Source organism: Spodoptera frugiperda, chromosome 19, assembly GCF_023101765.2.
Source record: "Spodoptera frugiperda isolate SF20-4 chromosome 19, AGI-APGP_CSIRO_Sfru_2.0, whole genome shotgun sequence".
In the NCBI taxonomy this organism is placed as follows: Eukaryota; Metazoa; Arthropoda; class Insecta; order Lepidoptera; family Noctuidae; genus Spodoptera; species Spodoptera frugiperda.
This window is the reverse complement of record NC_064230.1, coordinates 3,261,911-3,283,593: the sequence shown is the minus strand read 5'-3', so window position 1 is coordinate 3,283,593 and position 21,683 is coordinate 3,261,911. Positions and strand designations below refer to the sequence as shown.

The 21,683-nt window shown below is 40.1% G+C and overlaps 2 protein-coding genes and 1 long non-coding RNA gene across 5 annotated transcripts in view; 2 read left to right on the top strand and 1 right to left on the bottom strand.

The window, feature by feature from the left end:
- The window catches only part of LOC126911887 (uncharacterized), a 94,872-nt gene that overhangs the window by 16,082 nt on the left and 57,107 nt on the right, over positions 1-21,683 (top strand). The window lies entirely within an intron of this gene.
- LOC118281032 (zinc finger protein ZFP2-like) lies at positions 77-8,362 on the top strand. Of its 3 annotated transcripts, XM_050700944.1 has the most exons (10): positions 77-326; positions 1,068-1,193; positions 1,330-1,920; positions 2,598-2,803; positions 3,531-3,638; positions 4,187-4,429; positions 5,184-5,295; positions 6,148-6,252; positions 7,088-7,269; positions 8,126-8,275. In XM_050700944.1, exons 1-9 carry the CDS (start codon positions 189-191, stop codon positions 7,223-7,225), a joined length of 1,767 nt encoding a protein of 588 aa, XP_050556901.1. In that variant the 5' UTR covers positions 77-188; the 3' UTR covers positions 7,226-7,269; positions 8,126-8,275. The 3 variants fall into 3 exon arrangements, with proteins under 3 accessions (XP_050556901.1, XP_035457356.1, XP_035457355.1); XM_035601463.2 differs by lacking the exon at positions 8,126-8,275 and having other exon boundaries at positions 7,088-7,699; XM_035601462.2 differs by lacking the exon at positions 7,088-7,269 and having other exon boundaries at positions 85-326; positions 8,126-8,362.
- Positions 9,417-21,646, bottom strand: LOC118280991 (zinc finger protein 320). Its single transcript, XM_035601411.2, has 10 exons — positions 21,421-21,646; positions 20,795-20,902; positions 19,879-20,283; positions 18,676-18,764; positions 15,523-15,648; positions 14,935-15,042; positions 13,406-13,621; positions 12,549-12,657; positions 11,879-11,983; positions 9,417-10,909 (listed from the first exon to the last, which is right to left on the bottom strand). Exons 1-10 carry the CDS (start codon positions 21,562-21,564, stop codon positions 10,772-10,774), a joined length of 1,548 nt encoding a protein of 515 aa, XP_035457304.2. The 5' UTR covers positions 21,565-21,646; the 3' UTR covers positions 9,417-10,771.

The following is a 21,683-nucleotide window of genomic DNA, read 5'->3' as shown; positions in this document are numbered from 1 at the left end:
ACTCCTTCTGAGTCGCAGTCGGGTAAAAAAAGCAGGGATACTTTTTTACTTGACTTTATTATCAACTTGACTGACTGTCATTGTCATTTTCAAACTGTCAAAAGTTGCTAGGAAGATTTGTCGCTTGGTCGAATTGTGTTTGAGAAAACATTAAAATAAATGCCAAAATATCCAATTTAATTACTAAAATGCAAGCTACGGTTGAATGTGAACGTATATTGGTGCTATGCCACGGCTGTTTGAGTGCGGACAGAAAGATTTCATACGTAACTGGGCGGAGAAAGACACTGTTTACAAAACTAAGAGGCGACAAGAGGAATGAAAATGTATGTTTTTAAGCCGATTTTCTTTTGTTATTATTTATATTATTTAGATTTTTTAATTAGTATGTTATCAGCTTACTCACGTAACTGTTTGACGACAAATTCGACTAGTTACAAGCCATGCTAGAGGCTCATATTCATGAGCAGCATTTCGCGACACACGATGCGATACCAAGCCGATGACATAATAATTAATTTAGTATCTCTCACGAAACTTATAATGAAATTGTTTTTTTGTTATTTTAACTATATCCTTATTCTTTGTTGTTTGAGGTCAAAATTGATTGTTTATTGTTATGACGTTGTTTTGGGCTTAATTATAGAATCTGTATAGCAAAGACAGAATAGACTATATTAAGTAATTCCAAATTCTTCTTGCTGGTGTTGTAAGAGGTGATTAAAGGAGTAGGTATACATGCAGTAGACCGGCCAACCCTATAGTTAATTATTTTCTCCTCTAATAATATCTTCTGATTTATTTCATTGTGGGATCCAAGACAGTCATTCATGTCCCTGGAACCGGTAGTTTCATAGTTGTATCTACTGTAGATCCTGGTGGTTTATAATTTGTAATCGTATTTGTAATAAGAAATACCTGCATTAAGCAAGCTTTGCGATTAATGCTCAAACTTTCTCTGTGTCAAGGCCTTTGATCAATAGTGGCCACTATTTTGCAACTTACTAGGCTGTTGATGTGATGTGATGCGTGTTACTTTAATAAAGTGCAATATACTATTATAACAGGACCAAGACTTACTACTATGCTGGGAGTGTAAAGCATTGTTAAATAAAACTCATCAGTTCCAAACTCGGATCAAGGCGGCTCAGAAACAACTAGTGGACTACCTCAATGGTTATATTTATGATAAGGTAACTCTTATTTAATTATAAATAACTTAGTTTAAGTGTGGGAGTGCCATGTTTCGGCACAAATGGGCTGGATTGACCAATTTCCTACTCTCCTTTGGTGATGTAGCTTATTTAATTACTTTTTTCAAAATTTCAGAATAAATTCAGTACCTACACCCATTTATCAAATACCAAAACCCCAGAATGTGATTACATATATGTTTATGAAGAAGAAATCAAAGAAATAGATGTATTTTCCACACAAAACGAAATAGAAATGCAATTAGACACTAAAGAAGAATTACATGTAGATCAAGAAGACAATTTTATAGCAGAGAATGGAGACTTATTACAAGAGATAAAAGAAGAATTTGATAACGGAGTCAAAGATGAGATTGATAGTTTAAATTGTAACGATAATGATGACATAGATCTCTTTGACACGGATTATAAAATAGAAGAAGGAGAAAGAGATCTTATACAGAAAAAAAAAGAGAAGAAAAAGAAACCATATGGATATCAGTCTTTAAAGAAGTATGCTAATCTCACTACATGTAGAGTTATTCATGATACTTTTACGGATGCAGTAGAAGAATTTTATGATGCTGTAAATTTAGATTTCTGTGACATAAAAGAGAACAATATAAAATGTAGTCTAACAAAAGCTAAATTTGTTTGTAAGATTTGTAAAATTGGCTTTATAAAGTATTTGGATTATGCCAGGCATAATGTTTTTAAACATATTGAGGTAAGATTTTTTATATTTATGTAATTTGGTGTGTTACAATACAGTTATTCGACTAACAAGGACCGCATTGGCCTTATTGTGCTGTTTACCTTGTGAGTGATACTACAGACTACAGAGCAAGTGGTCTCGGATTCGATTCTCGAGACACGTAAAGTGTTATTCGGTATGTTTTTCAACAAACAAACTCGTACTCAGGGTACTGATTGGCCGGCGCCAATATCCTAACCAATCAGAGCGCCGAATGCGTAGTATTTTGTCATAATGGCTAAAGGCTCACCTATTACATGGAACTTATAATATACCTGTCAAATTGGGTGTTAAATTGAATATTGCACTGCAATAGTGTGAGTGTGCGGCGGAATTGCACAACTTGATTCCTCCTAGTCCTTTCCATCATCGAACCACAAGACAATCGGCGAGGCGTCACCGTTTCATGGTGGATATCCCACCCACTCGCACGAAGCGCTTCGCTTCAAGCTTCCTTGTGCGAACTGCTAGGGAGTCGAACTCCTTGCCGGAGTCTGTGTTTCCTGATGGGTATAACCTGGGTGTTTTCAAAACCCGAGTGAATAGGTTGCTTATGGGCAGACGTGCTCATCATCACTTACCATCAGGCGAGATAGCGGCCAAACGTCGGCCCATTTAACATAAAAAAATAAGTTTTTTTTTATTTTCAGTTCAGCTACCCAACAAATTGCAAGATATGCAAAGAAGCTATAACATCAGCGAGCCACCTGCACGCGCACTGGAAACAGAGACACAATATCATGATGCGATGCAAGTACTGTGGCGACATCTCGCGGAACAAGGGGGAACTAAAGAAACATTTGAACAGGACGCACACCAAGATATATACTTGTGATAAATGTGCGCTGGAGTTTCCGTGAGTAGCAATTATTGATGATTAGTTTTAACTTTAATTTAACAGTCTGTGACCATGATCCGAGAAGAAAAAATTCTGGATCACGCGTGTATTTTAAACAGTTGGCTGCACTCAGTATTGCGGGTTCGATTCCTGCAGGATATGTTTGTAACTACTACTAGTAGCAGTGGCAATCGCCGCTTCGTGTATCGCGGAATGCTGCTCATGAATATGAGTCGCTTGCATGGCTTGAAACTAGTCGAGTTCCTCGTCAAACAGTTACGTGAGTAAGCCGATAACAATTAATTTAGTATGTCTCACGAAAGTTACAATACAATTATTGTGATTTGACTGCACGGTTGACTCGGTGGCTGGACAACCGACTGCCGTGCCAACGGTAGCGGGTTCGATTCTTGCACGGAGCGTGTCTTTGTGTGATCCACAGATTGTTGTTTCGGGTCTGGGTGTCATGTGTATGTGAACTTGTATGTTTGTAACCGCACCCACGACTCAGGAGAAAATGCTAATGTGGGGCAACGTTAAAAAAAATGTTTTTCTTCCTGGCGCTATAACTCCAGAACGCGCGAACCGATTTCCACGGTTTTGCATTCGTTGGAAAGGTCTCGGGGCTCCGTGAGGTTTATAGCAAAAATTCAGATTTTTTTTTAAGAGAAAAACATAATTGGTGGCGAAACGGAGTTCGCCGGGTTTCCTAGTAATAATATAATTATGTGTTTATATATTTCAGAACGTTACGTATCTTCAGAGAGCATTATAAGAATGTACATGAGGTGTTTGAGTGTGACTACTGTCAGAAACAATTTAAGGTCAAACTCAGGCTCGAAGCGCATATCAAGTAAGTATATTTTATGTCATTAATAATTATTAAATGGTTTTATTTAGCTTGCCCCGTTTGTTTGGGTCAAATTTGGTAATTGTAATCCCCTCCCCCCTTTTTGCGGGGGGGGGGGGATAATGGATGGGAAAATCTATTGTTGTTGGTTAGTCTCGTTAAAACTCGAGAACTGCATCAATCAATTTGGCAGATTTTGGTCTTGAATTATTAGTGCAGGTCCAGACCAAGTTTTTTTTTGAGGGGGGAAATCATTTAATGACTTCTCTCGCCTTGGGCGAGGCGAAAGGGACTCCTACTAACTAAAAACCACCCCGTTCCTACTCCTGCTTTTCGAGCCGGAGCCCCGGTAAACCCGCTAGGTAGTTTAAATAGTAGGTATTACGGGCTTCCTTACCTGGGCTTAAAGTTTCTAAGTTTGGGCAAACATGGTGATTAATGCTCAAACCTTCCCCATGTGAGAAGAGGCATTTGGTCAGCAGTAGACACTTATAGGCTGTTGATTGCTTGGAGGTGATTCGACAACTTTTAATAATTATTATTTTTTTCAGAAGACTGCACTTCCCCCTTTCCTGCAGTATATGTAAGAAAAATTACCGAAACTTTAGCAAATATACTCTACACATGAAACACTATCACCCGGAATTAGCTCCGATCAAGATAAATACAAAAATAAAGCTTACCAGTAAGGAATTAAGGTACTGTGTTGAATGCGACAAGCAATTTGCCAGTGTGTACTTATATAAGCAACATGTCAAGTGGTCTACGAAGCATACGCCACGGCCGAAAGTTAGGTAAGATACTACTAATATGTTATTTTAAGGTATAATCCAATAAGATTTACGAATAAGATTTACGAAAGAAGTATACAAGGCGAATATGAGTAGGACCGTCGGTAGAGGGCGCCCCAGATGGACATATAGCGACCAGGTTGGCGATATATTAAAAAAGAGCCAAATTAAAAGTACCTTTAACCGACGAGCATGCATGAAAAGACTGATGACTGTTGATGAAGCGAAAGAAGTGTGTAAGAACCTATCCCCATGGGAGACAGGCGTGAGGTTATGTATGTATGTAATCTAATAAACGAGCAGACGGATCACTTGATGGTAAGCAATCGCCGCCGCCAATGGATATCTGTAACACTAGAGGCGTTATAAGTGCGTTGCCGGCCTTTTGGTGGTTAGCAATTTGAGGATTGTTAGGGTAAGGGGATTGGGGATATTGAAAAGCTACCCCTTTTCAATGTTATGTGTGTGAGAGCCATGCTTCGGTACGAACGGGCCGGCTCCACCGGTATGATAGCAGAAAACCGACGTGAAACAACGCTTGCGTTGTGTTTTGTTGTGTGAGTAAGGTTACCGGAGGCCTAATTACCCTTCCGAAACCACGATTCCCCAACAACGCTTAAATTCCTAACCCCCAAAAGGCCGGCAACGCACTTGTAACGCCTCTGGTGTTTCAAATGTCCATGGGCGGCGGCGATTGCTTACCATCAGGTGATCCGTCTGCTCGCTTATATAAAGTAATATTATTTATTTATTTCAGCGTACCTTGCCCGGTTTGCAACAAAATGTTTAGCAAAGCGTCTTACAGAAACAATCACTACAGACTGTTTCATACGAATAAGACAAAGCATTACTGTGATATCTGTGATAAGGTGAGTACATTATATACGTATACTAGTATATAGGGTGACCGGTAATTAGTGAACGATATTTAAACACGTGATTGTAATCATGATTACAAACAACTTTCCCAAAGGAACTTATGTTGTATACTCATTAGTTTTATTTTTATTACAATAACAAAACAATAAAGTTACATTAGCACGCGCGCGGTAATGTTCCAAAATACCTACATAGTTACTAGTCTTCCGATAACGTGGGCGCCTCGCTGCTAACAGCGTGATATTTATAAAGTTTGTGAGGTTGTGTGTGTATGTTTGTTACTCGATTACGTCAAAACGGCTAAAAGGATCGGGATGAGATTTGGAACAGGGGTAGATTATGGTCTGGTATAATATTATATAGGTTACATTTTATCCAATGGGAACGTGGGCGAAGCTCTGCCGTTTTGACGTGATTGAGTAAGTAAACACACACAAACTTTCGCATTTATGACATTAGAAAGATATGCATGAAAAATGCGACTGATGGGCAAGGGGTCTAGGGTTCAATTCTGGGGTCGGGCAAAGTATTGCTGGGCTTTCTTTGAATTTTCGAAAATTTCTCAAAAACAGCACGGAGTCACAAACTTTCCCATTTATTATATTAGTAAGATATGCATGACAAATGCGACTGTCGGTGGAAGGGGTCTAGGGTTCGATTCCCGGATCAGGCAAAGTATTGCTGGACTTATTTCGGATTTATGATAATTTCGTCAGTAATAGCACGGAGTCATAAACTTTCGTATTTATAATATTAGTAAGACACCTGGCATATTGTGGAGGGTGAATGTTAGCACTAGCCAAGTATCTACTATTCAACCAAGGATTATATTCATATTTCAGTACTTCGCCACTGGGTTTGGTAAACGGACTCATTTCGCGAGTGTCCACCAGAAGATTCCTAAACCCAAAGACAAGATTTGCGACCTATGTGGGAGGGGATTTCATGTAAGTATATTTACTATATAATATATCAACAGTGTTAGTGACCATGTCAGTTTAAAAACTTATAATATATCAAGACGGTGGCCGAATAGAGTATATGAGATACCAACCCTACTCTTCAGTGTGGGTGCTTTTTTATGAGATAGGAGACAAACGAGCACACAGATCACCTGATGGTAAGTGATCCAAGTGATCAAAAGAGTCACAGGGTCGTCGCGAGCCTTTTAAAAAGAAGCTAAAGGTTTGTAGGTCGTATCGGTTCGGAAATACCGCCGACGACAGCTCATTTCGTACACGTGCGGTTAGGCGTTTTTGCCATATCTATTATTAGAAGAAAGTATAACAGCTCACACATAGGATCCACTTAGTTTTAAGTCAAATTTCCGTGGTGTTTGGCGACTGGGCTTCTCCCAGTTGTGGAGTCTCTTTTGTGCCTTTAGGCTTAAGTCATTCTGTCTCCGGCATTATATACACCGAGGGAAGTGGAAACTAACGTTTTCTCTTTCGTCTCCTCTAGTAATATCTTCTGATTTATTTTGTTGTTATCCAAGACAGTCATTCATGTCTCTGGGACGCGCCGGACTTCAGTGTTCCGGTGTTTTCATGGTTGTATCTACTGTAGATCCTGGCTTACAGGGGTTGCAGCGGTTTTGGGAGATTGTCCCATAAAAACAGCTCATTTCACAGTTTTGCTGTGCGAGGCAGAAAGAGAGACAGAGACCGGACAGCACCGGTATCCCATAAACTGAACGATGAAACAGTTTTGATTTTACCCTCGATCGAAATTAATGTATAAATAATATAGGATTAATATTATGTATTTTCTATTCTCTTACAGACAAATAACATTCTCAATAACCACAGACGCACACACACTGGCGAGAGACCGTATAAGTGTGAATATTGTCCGGCGGCCTTCGCACAGAAATATGCCATGACGACGCACCAGAAAACTCAACACAAAAATGTTATTTGATCAAAATCAAAGTCGAAATTATTTATTTCAAATAGACCAGGAAGGTACTTTTGAACATCAAAACAAATATACATACATACATACATACATACATAACCTCACACCTGTCTCCCATGGGGGTAGGCAGAGACAATGGAACGCCAATTGCCACGGTTCTTACACACTTCTTTCGCTTCATCAACAGTCATCAGTCTTTTCATGCATGCTCAAAGCCAATATAAGCATATTAATAACGCCTGTCTGTCGGTCGGTCCTCTAGTTGCTCTATTTGCTCGTTCCAAAGTATCTACTCTTTAGAGCTAATGTTCTCATGTAAACAACAGCTCATGTAAAAAGATTGTTATTGTGATAAAAATAAAACTAACGATTATACAAAAAAAGTTTCTTTGGGAAAGTTGTTTGTAATATTTTAAACGAAGGTGTACCTATTAATGAGATCGAAACTATTTCAAAGCAAATAATAAATAATTTATTGGATGTATAATTTTAATGTATTGATCATATAAAATAAACGAATTACTGAAATGTATATGTGCGTATAACTTCAAAACCACTTGACCAAATTAGGTAATTGTGTGTATTAAATCTGTGGTTTATGAGGATAGTATTTGTCTCAAAGTCCTATGTATTCTACAATGTGATAGGGGTGAGACTTCTAACCCGTTAAGGCTGAGTACTACATCTAATTTTATCGACAAAAGTCGGGGGTCGAAGGGGTCGAATCCCCTCCCCCTAAAAATTATGGCTATTTTAATATTTTCAATTAGGGGTTCAACCCCCATATTATTTTTTTTGTCGATAAAATTAGATGTAGTACTCAGCCTTAACGGGTTAGAAGTCTCACTCCTATCACATTGTATTTAAAGTAAGACTTAATCTCATATATTTTCTCTGCTCTAGACGAACCGAGTCCTCACACACCACAGACGCACACACACTGGCGAGAGACCGTACAAGTGTGGCTACTGTCCGGCGGCCTTCGCGCAGAAATATGCCATGACGACGCACCAGAAAACTCAACATAAAGATGTGATTTCATCTTCGTATCAGCCTCAAGATGTCCTCTGTGTCACACAGTCTTAGGCCTCCCCCATATTAAAAGCGCGCGTTTCTCAGGCGTGTGAGTAGAGCGGGCGAGGACGGTGCGTGAGCGTCGCGTGTTGTCGCCGTGTGACTTGTATGCAGCGACCGCGCGGCGCTCGCCTAGGCGTTTAGGCGCTGGCTCCACGAGCGAGAGAATCGCGACGCGTCCGCTCTTATATCGTCGGCTAATCTCCACGAACGAGCGATAAGTCGCCGCGTGTCGTCGCGAGTCGTTATGTAATCGCAGCGTTTCCGTGGTGACTCGTAACGGTATCCCCACGTTTCCTTGACGACACGTTTAAAAACCTTCTCGAAACAACCTTGCTTAACGAGAGGCAACGTTGAAATTACTGCGCGCCCGCTGCGTGCTCGTCGCGGAGGGCCGGTGCTAGTCGCGGCGTGCTAGCGACGATGTAATGACGTTTCGCGCGCTCATTGCCACTCGTCGCATCGTGGCGATAATATCGCCGTGTGGAGACGATTCCATAGAGAGTGTTTAGAAATACGTGGCACGACGATAATATCGCCGCGATTCTCTCGCTGGTGGAGCCAGCGCCTAAGGGCCCTCGCCCACGGCGACTTTTTGTAGCGATGCTGTCGCGCGTCTGCATCGATACAATCGCAAAGTGCACATAAAAGTAACATGCGTTAGTAGAAATGCTGTCGCGCGTTTAGTGAATGCGCTACAAAAAGTCGCCGTGGGCGAGGGCCCTTAATCCCTTTAGTAGCGGGCAAAGCACCGCGGGCACGTCGCTAGCAGTCTTCGGCAGTAAAACGCGACGCTAACGCAACGCGGTCGCCACGCCCGCGCTACTCACACGCCCGAGGATAGCGCACGCCTAATGTGGGGTTAGCTTTAACCATAATCAAAGGGTTTCTTATAAATGAAATTAGAACAATTTTAAAGTAAAAGATTAATTGTTGATTGGGATTATTTTTATAATGTAATGATCATATAAAATAAACACACCAAAATGAATGTAAGCGCATAACTCCAAAACTACTCGACCAAATTAGATAGAACAAGGTTTATCTGAAAGAATAATTCGCCATTTAACAAGGAAATGGCACCCGACGGAGAGAGATAGGTGTAAACAAATAAAACATGTTGTAAAACTTAAATAATCGTTTTATTCGATTAAAATTACATAAAGTAATATTCAGCCTTATACAATGTGATAGGGGTGGGACTTCTAACCCGTTAAGGCTGAGTACTCCATCTAATTTTATCGACAAAAATAATAATATGGGGGCTTGAACCCCCTCCCCCTGAAAATTATGGCTATTTTAATATTTTTTGTACTTTATATGATATCAAAGGTTGTATGCGTCGAAGAAACAAAAAAAAAAATCGACAAACCTTAGCTAATAAGATTAGATGTAGTACTCAGCCTTAACGGGTTAGAAGTCTCACCCCTATCACATTGTATATTATCTTATGTGTTAACCTAGTCAATATATAAATCATTCATTTATAGTACTGTACAAAGTAAGACTGCTTTTCCACCAGAGATGTGCTATGCTACGTTGCTGTGGATGCGTTTGGCTTTCACCAATCATATTTATTGGTAAACATAGCTTAGCACTGGTTAAAAGCTATGTTTTTTATATTAAAACATGCGTGCTATGGATGTCTTCCCTACTATCGATAAGTACATCGCACACTCGAGCTGCGCATCTTCGAACAGCTACATAGCTTAGTATCAGTGGAAACGGTCACATAGTTTCACAGCCTAACTAACTATTACATCTTCGTAGCATAGCTACATAGCACATCTCTGATGGAAAAGCACCTTAAAGGGTATTAATATTTTTCAAATTACAATATTTATGGATTGACAAGGACATAACTCGACAGTAGTGCCCTCTACTTATTCCAAAAGTGATAGCAACCAATCTTCAACTTAAGTTTCATGTTTCTTCAGTTAGTCAATTTGTTTAGTATGCAGGTAAGAAAACAAAGATTGATTCAGTACAGAGACAGTAACCATTGGTCGGCTACTGAGTCCACGAATGGTTGCAGAAGATATGGCTTCGTTACAAAGCGTACAATTTTGTATAACAATAGCTACTGTCTCTGTACTGAATCTATCTTTATTTTCTTACCTGGTCCCTCCTTCGCGGTAAGTATTCAAAGTTAAAGCCAAAATTATTCAAACACAACACGAGCTTCCATTAAAGCCGGTGGCAGATACGTTTAAAGCTCTGTGGCGACACATTGACAAGTAACAAGTGACAGATGACAGAAGTCGCACATAGACTATCGACGAGCAAATCAACGGATGACTTCACAAATATCCTGCATCGCACATGTGAAGTTTACATGCGAATTAACACGGATAGAAAATCCCAACCAACAACAGTTGGGCAGAAAGCCCGCCAGGCATGATCACCTCGCCTGGTCGGAGGATCCTTCTTTTCTTAGGGAACTTTACACTCTGTTCCCTAAAGCTCCTTACATAACTATTTATTCCCAGAATGCAGTAACTTTTTATGAGTATACAAGGCGGCAGGGTGCGCAAATGTAGCGGTACAGTGTCTACACTGTAGGGGCCTCTCTCCCGTGTGGGTCCTAATGTGGGACCTGAGGATCGTTACAGTCTGAAAAATATAAAACAATATTATTAATTTTATTTAGGTATAGTAACCCTTAGTACGAGTTTGCTTTACGTTAAGAGAGCGCGTTCGGCGGTGTAATTGGCCGGCTCGAATAAATCAACCAATAAGAGCGCCGAACGCTTCTACATTCCCGTGGGACAAAAAGTAGCCTATGTGCATTTATTTATATTCTATTCTAAACTATAAAATCTATCTCTGAACCAATTTCATCCCGATCCCTTCGATCCGATTTTTTTTTAACAAAAAACGTTGCACGTGTATCGTGGGTGCGTTTACAAACATACAAGTTCACATACACATGACACTCGGACACGAAACAACAATTTGTGGATCACACAAAGAGTTGCATCGTGCGGGAATCGAACCCGTTACACATTGCTTGGCCAGTCACATTGTGTGTATGTATTGTATTGCGTCACATTGTATGAATTGAATGTCGATTGATCGAATGAGTAAAAGTGTTTGTTACTTTTTCAATCTGCTTACACACGAACTCTCACATTTGTAATATTAGTAGGTAGTAATGCCTCGTTGGTCGAGTGGTCGCAAGTGCGACTGTCGAACAAGGGGTCTCGGGTTCGATTCCCGGGTCGGGCAAAGTATTACTGGGCTTTTTTCGGATTTTCGAAAATTATCTCAATAGTAGCACAGAGTCTGGAATTGTGCCCAATATAATATGGTAATAGGCTCACCCCCTATTACATGGGACTTACAACACAAATGGTGAACAGTGTGTGTACATTGTATAGCTACATTACCTGTCGTAATGTGCACCCCTGCCTACCCCTTCGGGGATAAAATGCGTGACGTTGTGTGTGTATAAAATCTATCTCTGTACCAAATTTCAACCCGATCCCTTCAGCAGTTTTGTCGTGATTGACTAACAAACACACACACGAACTCACAAAATGTTGCACTTATAATATTAGTAGGTAGTAATGCCACACTCACAGTGAACCCCCTTCCACAGTAATCACATATCTTGTTCTTCGGCGGGCGCTGCTTGTCATGCACATACATTACGTGGCGACTCAACGTGTAGTTGTTCTTGAAAACCTGTAATAATATTACACATTTTTATAATAACTATCGTGAGACATACTAAATCACTACATAGTATAAAACAAAGTCGCTTTCTCTGTCCCCATGTCCCTTTGTATGCTTAAATCTTTAAAACTACACATGTAAACAGCAGCTCATGTAAAGCTAAGGATACACTTTTTTATAGGGGGAATATTATCTAATGATTTCTCCCCCCTTAAGCGAGGCGAGAGGGTGTCAGACTCTCACTGACTAAAAACCACCCCGTTTCTACTTCTGCTTTTAGAAAAAAGAAAAACAGTTTATTTGCACCATTAAAAAAACGATAAACATTTTTTTTTAATAAATTCGAGCCTGAGCCCCGGTAAACCCGCTAGGTAGCCCGCAGCTCCGGATCTCTGATCTGATCTGATTATATAACTTGATTAACTGCCTATATGGCAATAGGCTCACCCCCTATTACATGGGACTTATAACACAAATGGTGAAAAGTGTGTGTACATTGTATAGTGGCATTACGTGCCGTAATGTGCACCTCTGCCTACCCCTTCCCCCTTGTTTTTAGCTGTGATTAACTTACCTTAGAACATTGTGTACATTTATGAGCTATCTTCAAATGTTCCCAATTTATATGTACTTGCAAACTGCCTTTGGTTAGAAACTTCGCACCACATTCATTGCAAATAAGTCTGTAACATAGTGACATGAAATAAATCTTTTATTCTGCATTATTCTGTTTAAGCACTCTTTACAAATACGGCATTATAACAGCCACGCCACATGTCTGTAACATTCCTAGACAACCTACAACATTACAGCTCTTCTGTGGTCAAGGAACATGGAGCTGATCCCACAGAATTTAATACAAGATTAATTTCATTATTAATTTTGTTTGTAATATACAATGTGATAAGGGTGAGACTTCTAACCCATTAAGGCTGAGTACTACATCTAATTTTATCGACAAAAAAAAAAATGGGGGGTTGAACCCCCTCCCCCTCAAAATTATGGCTATTACGGCGCGCTTGATACTTTACGTGATATCAAAGGTTGTATGCGTAGAAACAAAAGAAAAACGACAAACGGTAGCTAATAACCTTGGCTAACTAATTCATTACTTTTTTCATATGTTTGATAATGTTTTGGTGAGAAAAAAATCATTTCTGAATAATTTTTACCCAAAAAATCGTTATTTTTCAATATTTTCAATTGGGAGTTCAACCCCCCACATTATTTTTTTTGTTGATAAACTTAGATGTAGTACTCAGCCTTAACGGGTTAGAAGTCTCACCCCTATCACATTGGATAAATTTTTAAATTTTCTGCCTCGTTGAAATATTTAGTTGTATTATGCTTTTATGGACGAGTACTACTTGTAGTTTCATTTAAAACATATGAGTGAACTCCATACTGTAAATAGATTTAAAACCCACTCACCGCTTATCATTCTCGTCGATATGTTTGGAATGCGTACGCATATGATGGTTGAGAGTATTTCTGTTCTTGAAGTAAGTCTTGCATGGTACACAGAATGCCCTGTTGTCCGATGTAGCGTGGACCGACTTTCGATGGGCTTCGAGTCCTGAACGAGCCCTATATTGCTTGTTACACTCCTCACATTTGTATTTACGTGACGATTGCTCATGTACTGTGCTGAAAGGATAAATATTAATTATTACATACATACATACATATCGTCACGCCTTTAATCCCCGAAGGGGTAGGCAGAGGTGCAAATTATGGCACGTAATGCCACTGTGTACACTTTTCACAATTTCTGTTGTAAGTCCCATGTAATAGGTGGTGAGCCTAATAGAATAGTATTTATTTGCAAATATGGGTAATAGGTACATAGAAAGGTGGTAAGTTTACAATATCATAGTTCTGCCATATTTCACCCTTCGGCATGCAAACATTTAATCAAAACATTTAAATAGAGTGACATACATTCTCATTAAATAAAATTATTGAATTCAAAATATCAACTTAATTATTACAATCATTATGCAAATTGAAAAATAAAATGTCAAAAACTTAAAATTTCATTTAAATTAAAAAGATGTTGATGGGGTATGAAAATTCGGCGACCTCACGTTCAGGCCATGGTGCGGAGCAAACGGAATTTTTTTTTTGGAGGGGGAAAATCATCTAATGACTTCTCTCGCCTTAGGCGAGGCGAGAGGAAGTGTCAGACTCTTACTGACTAAAAACCACCCCGTTCCTACTCCTGCTTTTCGAGCCGGAGCCCCGGTAAACCTGCTAGGTAATCCGCAGCTCCGGAAATCTACTAGCTATTCCCGCGTTCGACGGCGGTGACCTCTCGCGTCCGGCTTTGGTTCAGGCTTTGGTGCGGAGCAAGGGGTCTTCCTTCTGTAAAGCAGTCATGCTAGCTAGGGAGGAGGCAGGGCGCGTGATAAAACGACTCTCCTCACGCCCCAGCCGTCACGAGAGAAACTCCGGGCGTCGGGGATCGCGCGACGATTTCCGGCCACAATCAGTGCGGGTCTGTGAACGGCGAGCAAGGGGATCAAGGGGAACCACAGATGGGCCCAGTAGGGCTGATGCCTGATCCGGAGCTGCGGACTACCTAGCGAATTTACCGGGGCTTGAAAAGTAGTAGGAGCGGGGTGGTTTTTAGTCAGTAAGAGTCTGACACTTCCTCTCGCCTTACCAAAGACGAGAGAAGTCATTGGATGATATTCCCCCCTCAAAAAAGGGGGATTACGTCACGCTAAATAACTTTTAATCAAGAGGTGTTTCAGGGGCTCCGGAGCAGGTCTACTAAGAGGTTTCGGTGCTCCTTACAGGTGTAGAGGGTGGCCACCGAGGTGGTTTTACTGAGGTAAAAATCCCACACTCCCTAATCTTTGACCCAAAAAAGCTAGGCGCCTTTTGAAGGTTCAAAAAAAGGGGGTAATGGTTGACAACGGGGATTAGATCAATAAATATAGGTAAGTTATACTTACTACATATGAACTTTCAAGCCGTTGCTGTTCACAAACTGGTTGCCACATATCTTGCAGGAAGGCTTCGCTTTATGTTTGTCCAGATGATAGCGGTAGGCTCGACGGGTACTGAAATAAACATAACATAGGTAGTAATACGATATGAAATAAACAACTACGCAAGTGTGGGAGAGCCATGCTTCGGCACTGATGGGCCGACTCGACCGGAGTGATACCACGGCCAAGCAGAAAACCGACGTGAAACAACGCTTGCGTTGTTTCGTTGTGTGAATGAGAACATGAATATGGAACAGTAACGTAACAGTAACCCGAGCAGACGTATCACCTGAGCAATCGCCGCCGCCCATGGACACTTGAAACACCAGAGGCGTTACAAGTGCGTTGCCGGCTTATTGGGAGTTAGGAATTTAAGGGTTGTTGAGGAATCGGGGATTAGGAAGGAGGTAATTAGGCTTCCGGTAACCTCACTCACACAACGCAAGCGTTGTTTCCCTTCGGTTTTCTGCTCGGCCGTGGTAGCACTCCGGTCGAGCCGGCCCAGCAGTGCTGAAGCATGGCGAGCCCACACTTTAGTGTCGTGTAACTTACCTGGCAGTATAGTCACATTTCTTACAAGAGAAGAGTGGTATATCACCATCGGCATGTTGTTCCACATAATGTTGGATCGCAGAACTCATATGGTGGTAGCGTTTGTGACACACCATGCACTCGTGCCTGGAATGGAGAGGAAACTATCTATATATTAATACGCGATGCAAAAACTTTGGACCTCTTTTTACGAATATTGCGCGGACGTAGGAGCATAAAATTTGGTACACTTATAGTTTATGTGTAGGAGAAGTGCAGAACGCTAATATTTTTCAAAAATAATGCTTATAAAGTACATTAAATCAATAAATAAAACATTACACACACTACCATGCATAGTATCGTATTTGACAAAACGTCAAAATTGTCAGACATTGCGATGATATTCTCACGTCTTATATGAATAGAGTTGAGTTTGTTTAAGTTTCAGTTAAATAAAAATTATCCTTGAACGTATGTTAAGTGGTATTGTAAATTAAATCGTATATGGTCGAATTTCGACCACTAGGCGACCACTAGTCTATACTAATATACAGACTGACTGGTGAGATACGTTCAATATTTGAGGACGTAATAGTATGCGAACATATATCATGAAATAAAATAACATTAAAACGAAATATTAAATAATTTCTTAGTAAACTTCGTACACAGTACACCGAGAGTCCAGTATTTATTTATTTAACTGCGGAATACTTGGACACCGCGCGGACGCACGGGTCGCGCAGCGCGCTATCAACACAGAATACATAGGTACCTACACTGTACAGCTGTTGCCTACCTACATCGAGACCTATCCAAATTTCACTCATTTTTAGAGACATTTCGATAAAAAATTAAGTACCTATTTTTTATAACAAGTTAACGAGCATCGAGTACCGAGCACTCTCCATAAGTATTGAACGTATTTCACCAGTCACACGGTATAGGGTGACTGGTAATTAGTGAACGATATTTACACACGTGATTGTGCTCATGATTACAAACAATTTTCCCAAAAGAATTTCTTTTTAACCGACTTCCCAAAAAAGAGAAGGTTCTCAATTCGGCCGGTATGTTTTTATTTTCTACGTATGTCCACCGATTATGTTGAGGTTTATTTGTTTTTTAACAAACAAACAGATTTTAGGGTTAGGTTAGGTTTGAGTTAGGTTAGGTTTGTGTTAGGTTAGGTTTGGGTTGGGTTAGGTTAGGTTTGGGCCAGGATAGGTTTGGGTTAGGTTAGGTTTGAGTTAGGTTAGGTTCGGGCCAGGTTAGGTTAGGTTTGAGTTAGGTTAGGTTTGGGTTAGGTTACGGGGTAGTCCCCTACCCCGAGATGAGGTCAGGGCGGACCTGGCCGGCATGTGATGTGGGGCTGCGGACGAATCTGGACTCCCGCGCCCCCCTCCCCACGATCACGTGCTGTGTAGACACCGGGGGGTTTTAGCCGGTAAGAGTCCGGCACGCCCCTCCGCCTTTCCCCGGGCGGAGGAAGTCCATGAGGATTTCCCCCCGACAGACAAAAAAAAAAAAAGGTTTGGGTTAGGTTAGGTTTGAGTTAGGTTTGTGTTAGGTTAGGTTTGGGTAAGGTAAGGCTAGGTTTGGGTTAGGTTTGGGTAAGGTAAGGCTAGGTTTGGGTTAGGTTTGGGTAAGGTAAGGCTAGGTTTGGGTTAGGTTAGGTTTGGGTTGGGTAAACCTAACCTAACCTAACCCAAACCTAACTCAAACCTAACCTAACCCAAACCTAACCTAACCTAACCCAACCCAAACCTAACTCAAACCTAACCTAACCCAAACCTAACCTAACTCAAACCTAACCTAACTCAAACCTAACCTAACTCAAACCTAACCTAACCCAACCCAAACCTAACTCAAACCTAACCTAACCCAAACCTAACCTAACTCAAACCTAACCTAACCCAAACCTAACCTGGCCCAAACCTAACCTAACTCAAACCTAACCTAACCCAACCCAAACCTAACCTGGCCCAAACCTAACCTAACTCAAACCTAACCTAACCCAAACCTAACCTGGCCCAAACCTAACCTAACTCAAACCTAACCTAACCCAACCCAAACCTTACTCAAACCTAACCTAACCTAACTCAAACCTAACCTAACCCAAACCTAACCTGGCCCAAACCTAACTCAAACCTAACCTAACCCAACCCAAACCTTACTCAAACCTAACCTAACCTAACTCAAACCTAACCCAACCCAAACCTAACCTAACCCAAACCTAACTCAAACCTAACCTAACCCTAAAATCTGTTTGTTTGTTTGTTTGTTTGTCTGTTTGTTTGTTAAAAAACAAATAAACCTCAACATAATCGGTGGACATACGTAGAAAATGAAAACATACCGGCCGAATTGAGAACCTTCTCTTTTTTGGGAAGTCGGTTAAAAAGAAATTCTTTTGGGAAAATTGTTTGTAATCATGAGCACAATCACGTGTGTAAATATCGTTCACTAATTACCAGTCACCCTATATAATATATTAGTGTAGATTATTTCTTTTTAATTTTTCGGTTTTTCCAAAATTTCTCAGTAGTAGCACGGAGTCTGGAATTGTGTCCAGTATATGGCAATAGGCTCACCCCCTATTACATGGGATTTATAACACAAATGGTGAAAAGTGGGTGTACATTGCACCTCATGTGCACCTCTGCCTATCGCTTCGGGGATAAAAGGCATGACGTTGTGTGTGTGCTAATATAAGTATACAAAAAAAATGAATTTGGGAAAGTTGTTTGTAATCATGAGTACAATCACGTGTTTAAATATCGTTCACTAATTTACCACTAACCTAACCCAACCCAAACTTAAGAGCCAATCCAGACGGCGCGTTGCGTCGTCGCAACGCACACATGACGGACAGCAGCCCCCGAGACGAAGCCAGAGGGGGTGTACTCGTGGGACGTCTACGTTTTTGTATTTAAGACGTGAAGACTGCGTCATAGTAACGCTGCGATGGCGCAGCGCCCGTGTGGCCGGGTATGCGTCAAAATATTTGCGTTGCGATGAAACAACGCACCGCAACGCGCCGTGTGGACTGGCTCTAACCTAATACAAACCTAACCTAATCTAAACCTAACCTAACCTTTTGCCATATACTGGACACAATTCCAGACTCCTTTGGCTACTACTGAGAAATTATAAATAATATCTACTTACCGTCTAAAATGTCTCTGTACATGTTCTTTGAAAGAAACTTTCGTACTCAACGTGGATTTACATACATTACACTCGAAACCATCTACGTCCTGAAAAAAAAAAATGATATTATTATTAGCGCCCATTAGATCAAGCATTTTTAATGACAATTAACAGTGCACATTAAAAAATAAACTTTAATACAAATACTTACCGCCGCACACAGAGTCATTTAATGGTTACTTACCACAGTCCTTAGCGACTGTTTACGATACAAAATCATCACTAAGGAATAGTTTAAGTAATCATTAAATGTCTTTGAGTGCGGCAGTTAAAGCTCTGTTTTTAACGTGATAAAAATTTACTCTCCGAGCCGAGCCGGTCTGTGTGAACAGACCCTTAATGTGATCATAGTCAGTTAGAGTAAGTAAGCCGGTAAACGAGCAGACGGATCACCTGGGGCCTTAGTCTGCTATTACAATTGTGTCAGAATGGTCGATCATTGAGCAGTGCAAGAGGGATGCAGCTATGTAGGTTGTATATCTCCGTCTCTCTTGCACTGCTCAGTGATCGACCATTCTGACACAATTGTAATAGCAGACTAAGGCCCCTGATGGTAAGCAATCGCCGTCGCCCATGGACGTTGCCGGCCTTTTGGGAGGAATTTGTTAGGAATTTAAGGGTTGTTGGGGAATCAGTGATTTGAGATTAGATTAGGTAGAGGTGTAATTGGGCCTCCGGTAACCACACTCACACAACGAAACACATCGCAAGCGTTGTTTCACGTCGGTTTTCTGTGAGGCCGTGGTATCACTCCGATGTCCATTGGCGGCGGCGATTACTTACTATCAGGTGATCCGTCTGCTCGTCTACCGGCTTATACCATATAAAAGTAAGTATTATATTTTAGGGAACAGAGAGTAAAGAAGAGGATCCTCCGACCAGGGGCCTTAGTCTGCTATTACAATTGTATTAGAATGGTTGATCACTGAACAGTGCAAGAGGGACGGAGCTATACAACCTACATAGCTCCGTCCCTCTCGCAGTGTGACACAATTGTAATAGCAGACTAAGGCCCCAGGCTAAGTGATCGTGACACTTGTTTGTTGGGGTGATTGGGCCTCCGGCAACCTCACGTCGGTTTTCTGCTCGGCCGTGGTATCACTTCGTTCGAGCCGGCCCATTCGTGCCGAAGCATGGCTCTATTTCTGGAAAAAATCTTACCTTATAATGCCTTCCTTCATTATGATTCTTCAGCGTCAATTCATGGTCAAAAGCCACAATACATAGTTCACACTTATATGGCAATTTCAAATATTTCTCATCGGCTAACATTTTCTCTCTCTCAATCCTCAAATCTTCTTCAGTCAAATATACCGTTTGAATCTGTCCTTCATATAGCGTATCTTTCTTTGTTCTTCTCTTATTACTTTGCAAAACTGATAGAGGTACTTCAGTGTCGTTGTCTGATGATTCCACTTCGTTTTTCATTTCTTCGTTGTCTGATACATGGTCCGTAATCGGTTCTATTTTGATGTCTTTCTGCACTTCTATTACGGTGAGATGTGTGAAGGATTTTACTGGTAGTATTTGCATGTTGTGTAGTTTATTTATTTTCAGTATGGGGGCCTGTGGATGGAAATTGTACTTTGTGTTTATTAGGCATATGATTTCATTTTGAATTGTCATTTGCTTAGACTAATATTTCATACATGTTTTAGGCAATACAGGGTAAAGAGGGATGGGGAGAAATTACACTCTTTTCTATGGCTCTTGCTCATTTTTTTTAAATGTATATAAGGTGCCTGGTACTTAGTGAACAATATTTAAACATGTGATTGTACACATGAATACAAAAAACTTTCCCAAGGAAACTTTTTATTTTGGAACTTTATTCACTTGCTAATGAACTTTTGTTGTATTGTTATTGTAATAGAAATAAAACTAATGAGTATACAAAAAAGTTTCTTCAGGAAAGTTGTTTGTAATCATGAGTACAATCACATGTTTAAATATCGTTCACTAATTAATGGTGGTAAGTGGTGATGAAAGCTTGTAATTTGAAATTAGGTAGCGGCGTTGGGTTGCCTCAATAATAATGGAGTTTATTTTAAAAATAACTTAATAAATTTAGTTATACCTGATTTAGAAGCAAAGCCATGCTGTCCTCAACCTGTTGTTTAAATATCTCAATCTTTTTCAGCATACTATGGCATAAATTGCAGATGTACATCTTTTTCAGTTCAAGCTGAAAATAATTGAACAATTTTTATTTTAATGTCCGTCTTGTAGATAATTTAAAAACATTAGACACGTATTTTTTATTTTCTTATGGAAACAATTATACTTTCGAAGATACATATATTAATTTGAAATACTGCGTGACGTCACTTCTACGTAGAAATGACGTATTTGCTCCCTACTTCTAAACTTTGATTCGTTCTATCTAAGTATTGTTATTTTATATGACAAAATAAAAAATACGTATCTAATATTTTTTTCATTATCTAACGAACTAAATCGATTTAGTCGTCATTATTCCTATTTTATCGTAAACATAAACAGAAAGAAAATATAAAAAAAAAATAGTACAGTACAGCCATCTTGAAATGGCTTCGTCACATTTTCGATTCTGATGCCAATACAAAATATCATTCCTACACTTAGAAAATCATGAATTTATCAATGAAATTGAAGCAAACAGTATTGGAAACTTATAAAACAATTAAAAGGTTACTTAATTTAAACATTGTTTAAAAAACTCACCTCTAATTTTAAGTAATTTGTTAAAAAATGTGTATGTTTACATGTACTCATGTTAATTAGAACGGGACTTTGTGAGGCGCAGCAAATACATATTAGAGCGTAGCAATTAGGATCTTGCATGTTTAAATGCAATAGCGAAGACATTTTTATTTAAATAAGTTCTGTATTTCGGCTTACGATTATCGCAAATTCGTAAGAACCATAACACATTTGTTTTTTTTTTCGTTGTAATGTCAGTAGCCTTTCCATCGATGACATTCAAA

Coding starts and splice junctions, on each gene's coding strand:
- LOC118281032 (XM_035601462.2), top strand. CDS start 189: ATGCAAGCTACGGTTGAATGTGAACGTATATTGGTGCTATGCCACGGC. Junction 5,296..6,147: donor ACTGTGATATCTGTGATAAG/GTGAGTACATTA, acceptor TTCATATTTCAG/TACTTCGCCACTGGGTTTGG. Junction 6,253..8,125: donor TATGTGGGAGGGGATTTCAT/GTAAGTATATTT, acceptor TCTCTGCTCTAG/ACGAACCGAGTCCTCACACA.
- LOC118280991 (XM_035601411.2), bottom strand. CDS start 21,564: ATGTCTTCGCTATTGCATTTAAACATGCAAGATCCTAATTGCTACGCT. Junction 20,284..20,794: donor TGGCTTTGCTTCTAAATCAG/GTATAACTAAAT, acceptor TTCCATCCACAG/GCCCCCATACTGAAAATAAA. Junction 11,984..12,548: donor AATGTACACAATGTTCTAAG/GTAAGTTAATCA, acceptor ATATTATTACAG/GTTTTCAAGAACAACTACAC.